The sequence below is a fragment of the Neomonachus schauinslandi genome, chromosome 13 (genome assembly GCF_002201575.2).
Source record: "Neomonachus schauinslandi chromosome 13, ASM220157v2, whole genome shotgun sequence".
Lineage (NCBI taxonomy): Eukaryota > Metazoa > Chordata > Mammalia > Carnivora > Phocidae > Neomonachus > Neomonachus schauinslandi.
The window spans coordinates 325,876-339,253 of record NC_058415.1 but is presented as its reverse complement, the minus strand read 5'-3'; the positions used below and the strand labels follow the sequence as shown (position 1 = coordinate 339,253).

Sequence of the window (13,378 nt, the reverse complement as noted above, 5' to 3'; positions counted from 1 at the left end):
TAACTCTAACATTCATATTCTTAAAGTCCACTGTTACCAGACTTGGCCGATGGATTGACTTTGACAATGACTACAAAACTCTGTATCCACAATTCATGGAATCTGTCTGGTAGGTTTACTTGAAATTTAAATATAATGAATATTCTGTTTATTGCTTAGTGGAGAGATTTTTCAGATTCACAATTTATCTAAAGTCTTTGGGATGGATTTATTTTTTTGTTTTTAAAGGTGTTTATTTTTTTAGAGCACTTTTAGGTTCCTAGCAAAATTGAGAGGAAAGTACAGAGATTTCCCCTATTCCTGCCCCCACACATGCACTCCACTACCAACATCCCCACCAGAGTGGTACATATGTTACCATTGATGACATACACTGACACATCATCATCACTCAAAGTCCATAGTTTACATTAAAGGTCACTCTTGGTGTTGTATGTTCTGTGGGTTTGGACAAGTGACATGTAGCCATCATGCTAACATCATATAGAGTATTTTCACTGTCCTAAAAATCCTCTGTGCACAACTGTTTCTGATTTGGTTCTGACTTCAGTAAATTTTGGATTGTGCTGAGGTAATAGGATACGCATGTATTCTGTGAAATGAAAGGTGAATGACTCCAACACGTTGAGCAGTAACCTGTAATCAAATACATTAGTATCTTTGCATTAGGACACATAATTGTTCATGCTAAGTAGATAAAACAAAGAATATAAACGGCCTGATGTCAGTTAAAGGGTTTTGTGGGGTTTTGTTTTGTTTTGTTTTGTTTTCTCATTTCTCATTTAAATTTAAGTTGGGGCCTGACTAGCTCAGTTGGTGGAGCATGTGACTCTTGAGCTCAGGGTTAGAAGTTCGAGCCCCATGTTGGTTGTAGAGATTACTTAAAAATAATTTTTTTAGCTGCTTTTTTTTTTTTTTTAAGATTTTATTTATTTGCGAGAGAGAGAATGGGAGACAGAGAGCATGAGAGGGAGGAGGGTCAGAGGGAGAAGCAGACTCCCTGCTGAGCAGGGAGCCCGATGTGGGACTCGATCCCGGGACTCCAGGATCATGACCTGAGCCGAAGGCAGTCGCTTAACCAACTGAGCCACCCAGGCGCCCAATAATTTTTTTTTTTTTAATAAAAAGAGCACCTGTGGCTAGTGCCTACAATATTGGACAATATAGCTCTATATAATACTTCTTAATTTACATAAAACCATACTTGAATCAGGAAAATGGTTTTTAAAGCTTCTCAGTGTTAAAATGTTAGTTATTCCTGAGGAACATGTTGGCACATAAATAAGGCACATAGGTTTAGAGGGAATATAAAAAGATAGTAGGTGATACCTTTAATAATGATAACATTAATAATGGTAGATAATTTAGACTGAGTTGGTGCTTTTGACTATATAAAGTACTTCCATATCAATTTTCCCACATGATTCACAGAGTCCTGTGGATTGGGTTTGGGGTGAAGGCAGGTGACTGACTTGCCTGAGATCACAGTTAATTTTATGATTCTTAGGTTTCAAACTGGGTCTTAACAATATCAAATCTAGGGGCGCCTGGGTGGCTCAGTTGTTAAGCGTCTGCCTTCAGCTCAGGTCATGGTCCCAGGGTCCTGGGATCGAGCCCCGCGTCGGGCTCCCTGCTCAGCGGGAAGCCTGCTTCTCCCTCTCCCACTCCCCCTGCTTATGTTCCTTCTCTCGCTGTGTCTCTCTCTGTCAAATAAATAAAATCTTTAAAAAAAAAAAAATCTAATCTAATATTCCTTCTCTAGTCTTCTGTGAATATCCTTGAATCAAAGTATGTAATTTAAGACTGAGTTTAAACTTGGGAAATTTGAGGGGTGCCTGGGTAGCTCAGTCGGTTAAGCATCTGACTTCAGCTCAGGTCATGATCTCAGGGTCCTGAGATTGAGCCCCACATCAGGCTCTTTGCTCAGCGGGGAGTCTGCTTGTCCCTCTGCCCTTCCCCCTGCTTGTTCCCCCCAATAGATAAATAAAATCTCTAAAAAAAAAAAAAAAAGAAAAACCCTTGAGAAATTTGTGATAAGATGGCGGCATAGGAAGATCCTAAAGTCACCTAACTCTCACAGACCTACAATTTCCTGGGAAAGAGACCTGAAAACTAGCTGAACAACTCCTTCATACCAAAAGGCCCACACTGAGATGGGTAGGGGAGGCAGAGATTGATTGATTGATTTACTTGTGATAGAGCTTCAGCCTGAGGGGCAGGCTTCAGGTTTACCACTCTGTCTATAGGCTAAAAAGGTGCCCTCGGGAATGTGCCCCATGGGACACCACATTTGTGCTGTCTCTCAGCCTCACTCTAGCTCACTGATGCCTCCCAGAAAGAAGTTTATATACTTGTCTGGAGACCCAGTTTTTGCAACTGTTAGCCAGGGGACACCTCCATATTGCCTTGATCTGGAAGTCCGCAAGCTTTACAGTGTGGTCCCACAGGGCTGTATGTATTTGTGTACTTTATTTTAGTTTTTTGGGGTTTTTTTTTTAATGTTTTATTTATTTATTCATGAGAATCAGAGAGAGAGAGAGAGGCAGAGGCAGAGGGAGAAGCAGGCTCCCCACTGAGCAGGGAGCCCGATGCGGGGCTCGATCCCAGCACCCTGGGATCATGAGCTGAAGGCAGACGCTTAACCAACTGAGCCACTTAGGCGCCCCAGTTTTTTGGATTTTATTTTTTTGGTTGAGAGAGAGAAAGAGAGCACAGAGGGAAAGTGAGTGGGAGTAGCAGACTCCCCACTGAGCAGGGAGCCCAACACGGGGCTTGATCCCAGGACCCTGGGATCATGACCTGAGCCGAAGGCAGACACTTAACCAATGGAGCCACCCAGGCGCCCCTATTTGCATACTTTATAAAAGCTGCTGCCTGAGCGTCTGGATTCACATTCAGCCTGAAACTAGGTTCTGACAGAGAGACCTTCCCCTGGTACACTCAGAGGTCTTGGAACACTCTCACCATCTGTGAACTATTGAGAATAAGTCGGGCTGCTTAGACAATCACAAAGGTTTGAGAGACAACCAAGAACGCTAGGGCAAGGTTGAACAATAAAGTTCATCTACATGAACTCTTCTAGACTGAGAGAGCGGTTTTGCCTGGTTCAAAGAAATAAACCCAGAAAATCAGCAAAATGAGACAGAGGAGTAAGTTCTAAACAAAACAACAAAAAAAAACCTCAATGAAATGGAGACAAGTGGGGTGCCACAGTATGAAGGGATCTCAAAAAATTAAAAATAGAAATACCATATGATGCAGTAATTCTACTTCTGGGTATTTATAAAAAAAAAAAATGAAAACACTAATTCAAAAAAGATGTATATGCCCTTATGTTCATCACAGTATTATTTACAGTAGCCAAGATATGGTATCAACCTAAGAGTGCACTGATTGATAAACAGATAAAAAAGATGTGGGGGGTAGGGGGTGTGTCTTGGTGACTCAGTCAATGGAGCATCCAACTCTGATTTCGACTCAGGTCACAATCTCAGGGTCAATGAGATCGAGCCCTGCATCAGGCTCTATGCTCTGGGTGGAATCTCCCTCTGCCCCTCTCCTGCTTACATGGGTGCTCTCTTTCTCCAAAATAAAATAAAATCTTAAAAAAAAACAAAAGGTTGTGGGGAGGGGGGGGCCCTGGTGGCTCAGTCAGTTAAGCGTCCAGCTTTTGATTTCAGATCAGGTCACCATCTCAGGGGTGTGAGATTGAGCCTCACATCAGGCTCCACACCGGGCATGCAGCCTGTTTAAGATTCACTCTCTCTCTCTCCTCCTCCCCCTTTTCTCCCCCTCCCTCCCTCCTTCCCTCCTTCCCTCCTTCCCTCCTTCCCTCCTTCCCTCCTTCCCTCCTTCCCTCTCCCCCTCTAAAAAAAAAAGTGTGTGTGTGTGTGTGTGTGTAAAATAGAATATTACTCAGCCATAAAAAAGAGTAATTCTTGGGGCGCCTGGGTGGCTCAGTCATTAGGCGTCTGCCTTCGCCTCAGGTCATGGTCCCAGGCTCCTGGGATCAAGCCCCACATCAGGCTCCCTGCTCAGCGGGAAGCCTGCTTCTCCCTCTCCCACTCCCCCTGCTTGTGTTCCCTCTCTCGCTATGTCTCTCTCTGTCAAATAAATAAATTAAATCTTTAAAAAAAAAAGAAAAAGTAATTCTTGCCATTTGACAACATGGGTGGACCTTGAGGGCATTATGCTAAGTGACATAAGTCAGAAAGACATATGATTTCACTTACACGTGGAATCTAAAATCACAAAACTTAGAGGGCTCCTGGGTGGCTCAGTTGGTTAAGCGACTGCTTTCGGCTCAGGTCATGATCCTGGAGTCCCTGGATCGAGTCCCGCATCGGGCTCCCTGCTCGGCAGGGAGTCTGCTTCATCCTCTGACCCTCCCCACCTCATGTGCTCTCTCTCTCTCATTCTCTCTGTCTCAAATAAATAAATAAAATCTTAAAAAAAAAAATAATAAAATCACAAAACTTAGAGACACAGAGAGTGGAATGGTATTTGCCAGCGGGAAAAGGGATTGGAGGTGGGCAATGGGTAAAGGGGGTCAAGAGGTACAAACTTCCAGTTATAAGTAAATCACGGAGATGTAGTGTATAGCATCGTGACTATAGTCAATAATATTGTAGCACATATTTAAAGTTGCCCAGATGATAAATCTTAAAAGTTCTCATTATAAGAAAAAAAAAATTTTTGTAACCTTGGTGGTGGGTGGTAAGTAGACTTACTATGGTGATGATTGTGCAGTGTGTACAAATAGCAAATCTTCATGTTACACACCTGAATCTAGTATAGTGCTGCATGTCAATTATGCCTCAATAAAAAAATTAATAAACTTGGGAAATTTTATATAAAAACACGTTTTAATCTTTGTTTAAAGCCAAGTAATACTATGAAAAAATATGCAGTTTTCCATAAAAATGTTTTAGCAAATGGGAAAGAGTTTATTTATTGTACCAAGCACATAGGAATTGGAGTATAAAAATTATCCATTAAGACAGTATTAAGGGTTCCCACCAATGCATCCTGACATCCAGCTGGGACAGGTGAGTATTTATCACAGGAGACCCCAGGATAATGTTACCCGTTGACATTTCAGCATCTTGGTATATTTAGCTTAAAGCAACATGGTTAAGTGTTTAATAAAAGTTTTGGACTAACTGTAGGAGAGATATCCTAATCCCAATTATTTATTCTTTTTATTTATTTATTTATTTATTTTAAAAGATTTTATTTATTTGACAGAGAGAGACACAGCGAGAGAAGGAACACAATCGGAGGGAGGGGGAGAGGGAGAAGCAGGCTTCCTGCCGAGCAGGGAGCCCGATGTGGGGCTCAATCCCAGGACCCGGGGACCATGACCTGAGCCGAAGGCAGACACTTAACAACTGAGCCACCCAGGCGCCCCTATTTATTCTTTTTAAATTGCCTTTGTAAAACTGCCCATTATAGTAAAATTTAAACAATACAACGAGAAAACTATTAAGAAAAGCAAAAACTCTGAAATCCCAACCATAGTTAACATATTGGTAAAAATTTGCTCTTTCAGCATTTCTAAAAAATATAAGTATACGGATATGTAGTTTTACCCAATTAGTACCTCAGTGTACAGTATGGTGTGGATTGCTTTTCTCACTCAACATCAAGTCATGAACATCTTTCCATGGACAGATTACTACCACTTTTAATGTCTACATAATGTCTCCTACGAATCTGTCGTAATTTACCAGCTAGTCCCCGTTGAGAGAAACAATGTTTGCATTTGATTAGCTGATAGAAACTCTACTGTAGACAAACTGGCATAAATGTCTGAGTTTGGGGAGACAGAATTTTGGTGGCGTCATTGTTGTAAAACTGTGTCTTTACTTGCTAGGTGGGTCTTCAAGCAGCTCTATGATAAAGGCCTTGTGTATAGAGGCATGAAAGTCATGCCTTTCTCCACCGCATGCAACACTCCACTTTCCAACTTCGAATCTCACCAGAACTACAAGGTGCGTGCGATGTCATCGAGCATTAACTTATGCACGTGGAAGTTGAAGGGTTGTGATCACAGTAACCAGTCCTGGTGTGGACTGTTAGCCTGGGGAGTCCGTCAGATTGGCCATTTCTTACGGAGTGCTGGCAATATTTGCCAGTCACTGAACTGAGGCTCTATAGAGAATAAAAGTAAGGGATTCCCCCCCCCCCATGAGATTTGTGAATGGTGTGTCCTCACGTGATAGCTTCTGCTTGTTTTGACCACATCTTTGTGCCTCTCTCGGGTTAATAAGTCCAGCTCTGCCCTGTTTCCCTCTTGTCACTGCTTTTGGAAGAGGATGAGACGTCTCATCTGGGACCTTGTGATATTATTCATTTGTTACAAGTATTTGGAAGCAAATCTGATTTGTCCTTCGTTGACAGTATTATGATCTTTTTTCTGATGAATGGAATAACTGCTGTCGTTGCTCTGGTAGGAGAGTTAAGACGGGTCTGATGTTCACCAAAGTGCACTCACTGCTTTACCTTATCTAGAAAGATGGTAGAGGCAGTGAATCTGAAATGTGGAACATTGTTCTCATGTGTGTGTATTCAGGAGATGTTTTCACTTCAGAGACTTCATCTAGTCCTCATTGGTTTTAAAGGACCTAATTTGTTTGAAAATTGTGTTCTATATATACATTATACATTTTTAAAACACAAGAAATCTTTTTTTTTTTTTTTAACATTACCATAATACCATTATCACACCTAAAAAAGTCCTTGGTCATCGGTAATATGAAATATCCTAATGGTCTAATTCCTGGATATCATCAGTGTTCACATTTCTCTTTGTCAAATACCAGGCCTTTTTCCCTCTGTTCTTTGTTGTTTTAATCAGGATGTAATCCTGATTAAAAGAGTTGGCAGCAGTTGTCTTGCAGGTCTGTTTTCATCTGTGGTCTCCATTTTGCTGTCTATTTCCCTTTTTTTTCTTGCAAATCATTGTTTAGGAAACAGGTTTTATCTTATAGAGTTTCCTACAATGAATTTTGCTGGTTATGGTCCTCCGTATTTTGTAGAAATTGAAACTTTTCGTGTTTGTCGATGTCCTTCCTTTGGCATGTGTGTCATGAAGAGAGGTCACTGTTTAAAATGGCATTCATTGGGGCGCCTGGGTGGCTCAGTTGGTTGAGCGACTGCCTTCGGCTCAGGTCATGATCCCAGGGTCCTGGGATCGAGTCCCGCATCGGGCTCCCGGCTCGGCGGGGAGCCTGCTTCTCCCTCTCCCACTCCCCCTGCTTGTGTTCCTGCTCTCGCTATCTCTGTCTCTGTCAAATAAATAAATAAAATCTTTGAAAAAAAATAATAAATTAAAAAATAAATAAATAAATAAAATGGCATTCATTTATATCTGGCTGTTCTCAGCGTGATGTTTGTGACAGTCATCTGTGTTTTGTGGAGGTAGGGATCTTTTGTTCTAGTTTCTGTGCAAGTGAATACAGCACCTTTCGCTCCATTCCTTCCTTACAGCCTGATAGGTCACGGCTATGCTGAATTCGATGTTTCTTTCCATACACATTTTTATACTTTTATTATCTGCCTACGTATTCACAAACAGTATATAGCATTCTTATGCTTGTCTTTAATCTCGCCCATTGTACTTACTCTGTACCTTGCCTTTCAGAGGAATCATTAAGTTTTAAAGATTCTTCATCTTGAAACATGTAGCTTTAAGTTAATTTTTATCTGCTGTATAGTGTTTCATATGACAGATTGCAACGTATTCATTCTTTTGATAGACACGTTGAGTTGTTTTAAAGGGTATAGGCCTTTTTCTTAATGGTAGCAAACAGTGTTGGTAAGAACTTTTTTTTTTAAAAGATTTTATTTATTTATTTGACAGAGAGACACAGCGAGAGAGGGAACACAAGCAGGGGGAGTGGGAGAGGGAGAAGCAGGCTCCCCGCCGAGCAGGGAGCCTGATGCGGGGCTCGATCCCAGGACCCTGGGATCATGACCTGAGCTGAAGGCAGACACTTAATGACTGAGCCACCCAGGCACCCCAGCTAAGAACATTTTTTAACCTAAATCCTGTGTACTTATGCTGGAGTTTTCTTTGGCTTCTAGATTTCTACATGTTAGATCCCCAGACTAGCTTGTGAGCTCCTAGAGCTTTCAGAGGGTATCCTCTTCTGTAAGTACACAGTGCATTCTCTTGGGATGAGCAGGCTGTGCAGAAGTAAACTGAGTTACAGGAGAGAGTACTACCAGCTGTCCAAAAGGTAAACCAATTGTGGTCTATAAAAATATTTATCTTTTTTATGTTGTCTAAATTTTCAGACACTGTACTATATATAAATGAATTGTGCCCTACATTCTTTTTGTGTCTGGCCTCTCTTGCTCAAGATTATATTTGTGAAAAGTCATCCCTGTTGTGTGCAGTTATAGATCATTTTAATTACTGTCTGGCACTTAATTTTCCCACTGTACCATTGATGGGCATTTAGGTGATTTCCAGTTTGGGGCTCTGATCAGTAGTGCTACTGTGAATGTTCTGGAAGTGGGAAGCATACATAAACATTTCTTCTATGGGTTACATACCCGGGAGTGGAATTATGGAGTCATAGGATGTACTTAACATTTAGCTCTAGTACTGGGGTTGGCAAACTGTGAAGTGGCAGATAGTCAGTGTTTCAGGCCTTGTGGGCTAGACGGTCTCTGTTGCAAGGACTGAACTCTTTCAAAACCATTCTTCGCTCTTGGGGTGTAAGAACATGAGTGACGGCCAGAGTTGGCCCGTGTGTCATGGTTTGCTGCCTCCTGCTCTGCGAGGTAGATGTCCTGATCTGTACTCCCACCAGCCAGTTCTCATGACTCTGCTTTCTTGTCAGCACTTAGCATTTTCTGTCTTTTCTCTCTGGCCATTCTGCAGTTACGTTGGTTGCAACTAAGGTTTGTTTTTGTTTCTAACTTTTGACATAATTTTAGACTTACTGAAAAGTTCATAGAATTCTTGTTTACCTTTCAGTGATGGTCACCCTCTTTCACCACGTCTGCATTGTTCACTCTCCCTCTAGGGCATGGCGGTAGCACAAGACCCTTTGAGAGTAGGTTGCGGACATGATGTCCCTTTTCCTCTAAAGGCTTAAGTACATATTTTTTAAAATCCATACTCTTCTCTTAAGTAGTTGAAGTTAGGGAAACAACATTGATGAATATTACCATCTAATCTGTAGTTTGATTCTACTAATGGTCCCAGTAATGTCGTTTTCAGCAAAAGAGAATCGTAGGTTATGTGTTTTGTTCAGGTGCGCCATCTCCAGCCTTCTTGGAGCAGCGCCCCAGTGTCTGTGATCCCTGACACTGGCGTTTGAGGTGCACAGGCCTGCACCCCAGGGGCGTCTGACGGTTCCCGTGTGGATGAGGTGACGTTTGTAGAGCCCCTTCTTCTCAGGGAACTTTATTCAGGATGCAGTGAGTTGGCTTCGGTCAGGGGATGAGCTTTTCTACTTTGGAGCTATTTTTTAAAAATATTTAATCCTTGATATTTTCATGTTGCCATAGAGTTGGAACCAATTTTTTATTTAATGAACTGAATTAATATTGGCATATTGCAGTTTTAAGTACATGGTGTTTTAAAATGACTCATTTTTATATTTTGGAATAAAGAATAATTCTGCCTTCCAAAACAATTGTTTTGTTGAACTAACTTTTTATGGATTTATTATAAAAGTAGCTCATTATAATAGTGAAACTTCTAATATATATTCCTCTTGATACACTTAAAATGTTTTACTTGTGACTACTAAGGTAATTGTTAAAACATTTTTCAAGAATATAAAGAAATTTAATTGGAATCTCTTGCTTTGTATTTTCTTTTTATAAATATGGCAACTGGTTTTTATTCTGGAAATCTGTTCTTTAGGATCAGTTTCCTTTTCTGCATGTATTATTTATTATGCATTTTGTAAAAAGGTATTTTATCTCATTTTATCTCAGGATGTTCAAGACCCTTCAGTGTTTGTAACTTTCCCTTTGGAGGAAGATGAAAATGTGTCTTTGGTGGCTTGGACAACCACTCCCTGGACATTACCTAGTAACCTTGCCCTGTGTGTTAATCCAGACATGCAGTACGTGAAGATTAAAGGTAAGTATGGGCCTGGTTATTTATGACTGATACTGAGAAGATCACTTTAACTTATTTTGGGATAGAATGAAAGCTTACATTTCTTTTGGAGTAAAAATAGAAGTTTTTGAAAAAGTGTTAGACTTAAACAGAAAAATAATCTCTGAAAGAGGTGGATTTTTTTCATTTTTGATTGAAAAAGTAATGCACATAAAAATTAAAATAGTAGAGAGCTATAACAAAAGATCCCTTGTAATTTTCAGATTGTAATACACCTACACACATCATACCCGTTATAGATGAGGAGCTGGAGATTCAGAGAGGTGGCCTCTCATTGTTGCCAGGAACCTCTGATGTGTTCTTTCAATGCCACCAACCAGTGAACGTCCTTCAGACACTAGCTACCTGGAGATTACGTCAGACTGCACAGGTTGGGGCTCAGTCCTACACGTCCTTCCCCGACAGCCTCACTGCAGATGGCAGTTGCAAGTCCTGTGCTTCTGACAGACCTATGACCTCCTCCTGGGGTTGGATTGATTTGCTAGAGTGGCTCATAACTCGGAAGCATTGTACGGTTTATTGTGAGAGGATAGAAAGGATACACAGGAACAGTCAGATGAAGTACATGGGGTGAGGCCTGGAAGGGTCCTGAGCACAAGAGTTTCTATCCCCCACGGAGCTGGTGTGTGTTGCCGCCACAGCGTGTGGATGCATTCACTAACCTGGAAGCACTCCATACCCCATCCTTGTGGGGTTTTATGGAGGCTTCACTGCTTAGGCAGGATTCATTAAATCATTGGCTGTTGGTGATTGAACTCCATCCTTAGGTGACCTGGGGGCTTTCCAAAAGTTCCCCTCATCAGCATAACAAAGGACCCCTTTATGGCTGTTACCACTTAGGAAATGACAAGGGTTTTAGATCTCTGCCGGGAATGGAGACTACGACTGAAATGCGTGTTTATTATAAGTCATTGTATCACAGAGTTGGTACCAGAACTTGAGAACTTTGTGCCTTTCAGATATTAACTGGTAGAGAGTTAGCCAAAGTCCTGATGAAGCTCTTTCTGTAGAGATTTATATGAAAAAAGAAGACTGTTACCTTCAGGTTTGGATAGTTTATGGAGGGAGGGGAAGCCAGGGAAAAAAAAGAAAACCATAGCCGGAACAAACAACCGTACAAGATAGATGACTTGATTCAAAGCAGCTTGTGAGGCAGGCGAAGGATTCGAAGAAGGAATGGGGGAGGCGGGGGCGTGGGGCAGAAAACAGGTGTTTTTATTACTACTTAGCAGTGCCTTGGGAGCAGATAGGACCAGCAGCTGGTTTCTTGTGCTCCTGGCCGTGGGCACAGAGCCTCTCCAGGCAGGCGCAGGCCCACAGAGAGAGTTCCCCATGTCTCCCTGGGGACATGGCCATTCTCTAGTGAGCCTGATAGCCTGAGGGGCCATCAGGCAGATGGACTTCAGTCCTGTCCCTCCTCTGCCTGCATACGACTCCCAGCGTGTGTCCTGAGTTTTACCCAGAAAATGTAGACTCCGCTAACAGTGAAGGTCTGGTGCAGCCAGCACTGGGGGGGTGTTGGTGTTGTTTCCAGTAGCTTTTCAGTGAATTGCAGAGGTCTTCTCAATGATCCGTAGATTCTCATGTTTCTTTTTTTTTTCATAGTTTCTTATCACAAATTGGAGTAGTTGCTTTTTTATTTTTATTTTATTTTTTTTTAAGATTTTATTTATTTATTTGACAGAGACACAGCGAGAGAGGGAACACAGCAGGGGGAGCAAGAGAGGGAGAAGCAGGCTTCCCGCTGAGCAGGGAGCCCGATGCGGAGCTCGATCCCAGGACCTGGGATCATGACTTGAGCCGAAGGCAGACACTTAACGACTGAGCCACCCAGGCGCCCGATTCTCATGTTTCTTACAGTGAACTGAATATACATCATAGACTCTAGTAAATCCTTGGGTGTATCAGGGGCACCTGGCTGGCTCAGTTGGAAGAGTGTGCAACTGTTGATCTCAGGGTCGTGAGTTCGAGCCCCATGTTGGGTGTAGACATTACTTAAATAAAAAACTTGAAAAAAATCGTTGGGTATATCCTACTTTACAGGTGGGAGTTTAAAAATTAGTCTGTTTTTATAAGGCGATTTGTCATTTGCTGTTAAATTGTAAATGTTTATACATTTAATCTAGCTTTTCTATTTCTAGGATAGTATCCTCCAGAAACACTCTAATAAGGGTACAAAGATACGTGCAACGGGGGCGCCTGGGTGGTTCAGACAGTTAAGCGTCTGCCTTTGGCTCAGGTCATGATCCCAGGGTTCTGGGATCGGGCCCTGCAGCGAGTCCTGCATTAGGCTCCCTGCTCAGCGGGGAGCCTGCTTCTTCCTCTCCCCACCCCCATGCTCCTACTCTTCTCAAGTGCGCGCGCGCTCTCTCTCAGATAAATAAATAAAAAACAACAGCAAAAAAATGCAACAATATACATTACCCCCCCCCGTTCACAGTAGTAACAATCTGAAAACAACTTGAATGTCTAGTATTGATAGGTTAAAAATAACTTGCACTTCTTAGAATGGAGTACCGTGTAGCTATTTAGAAGAATGAGAAAGGACAGTTTGTGCTAATATATGGAAAGATGTTCATATATAGTATGTGAAGACAAACTGAAAACTGTATTGAGTTATATCCCATAATTACCTTTTTAAAAAAAGCCATTCCCATAAGATGTGTGTTAGGATACAGGTAGAAAAATACCTGGAGGGCGACACTCAAATGATAGTGTCTTGTGGGGAGGTGAGATGAGTGGGGACTTTTACTCAGGGAGTTTCTTGGTTTGTTAATGTTAAGATTTTTAAGCATTCACATGTATTACCACTGGTCGGAGAAAATAAGATTGATTTATGTAAAAGGGAGAGTTCAGTTAAGTGCATGTGCTGTTTTTGTCTTCTTTGGGTCTGGAAAGCAGCGTGCCCTGGTGCATTTCTCCGTGATTTCTGAGCACACGGGGTATGGTGATATGGGACCCCACGGAGGAGGATGTGCTGGCGCGTGTCTAGACTCTGCCGAAGTCTGAATGTCACTGAAGTCCACTTTTCCCCTTGCTCTCGTAGATGTTGTCAGAGGAAAACTACTCATTTTAATGGAAGCCAGATTACCAGCCCTCTATAAGTTGGAGAGTGACTATGAGATCCTTGAAAGGTGAATATACAGATTTATTGCTTTGTGCCTATGTGTGAGAGGTGAGACACTTTATTGCCCAAAAGCTCTATTATTCGAGTTCAGTTAATATGACTGA

The 13,378-nt window shown here is 41.8% G+C and overlaps 1 protein-coding gene across 2 annotated transcripts in view; it reads left to right on the top strand.

Moving 5' to 3' along the window:
• IARS1 (isoleucyl-tRNA synthetase 1) overlaps positions 1–13,378 on the top strand; it is a 68,814-nt gene that overhangs the window by 10,434 nt on the left and 45,002 nt on the right. For both annotated transcript variants that reach the window (XM_021694327.2, XM_021694325.2), the window contains exons 5-8: positions 27–109; positions 5,876–5,993; positions 9,961–10,108; positions 13,194–13,281. In XM_021694327.2, the coding sequence (XP_021550002.1) occupies positions 27–109; positions 5,876–5,993; positions 9,961–10,108; positions 13,194–13,281 (437 nt within the window). The remainder of the gene's footprint in view (positions 1–26; positions 110–5,875; positions 5,994–9,960; positions 10,109–13,193; positions 13,282–13,378) is intronic.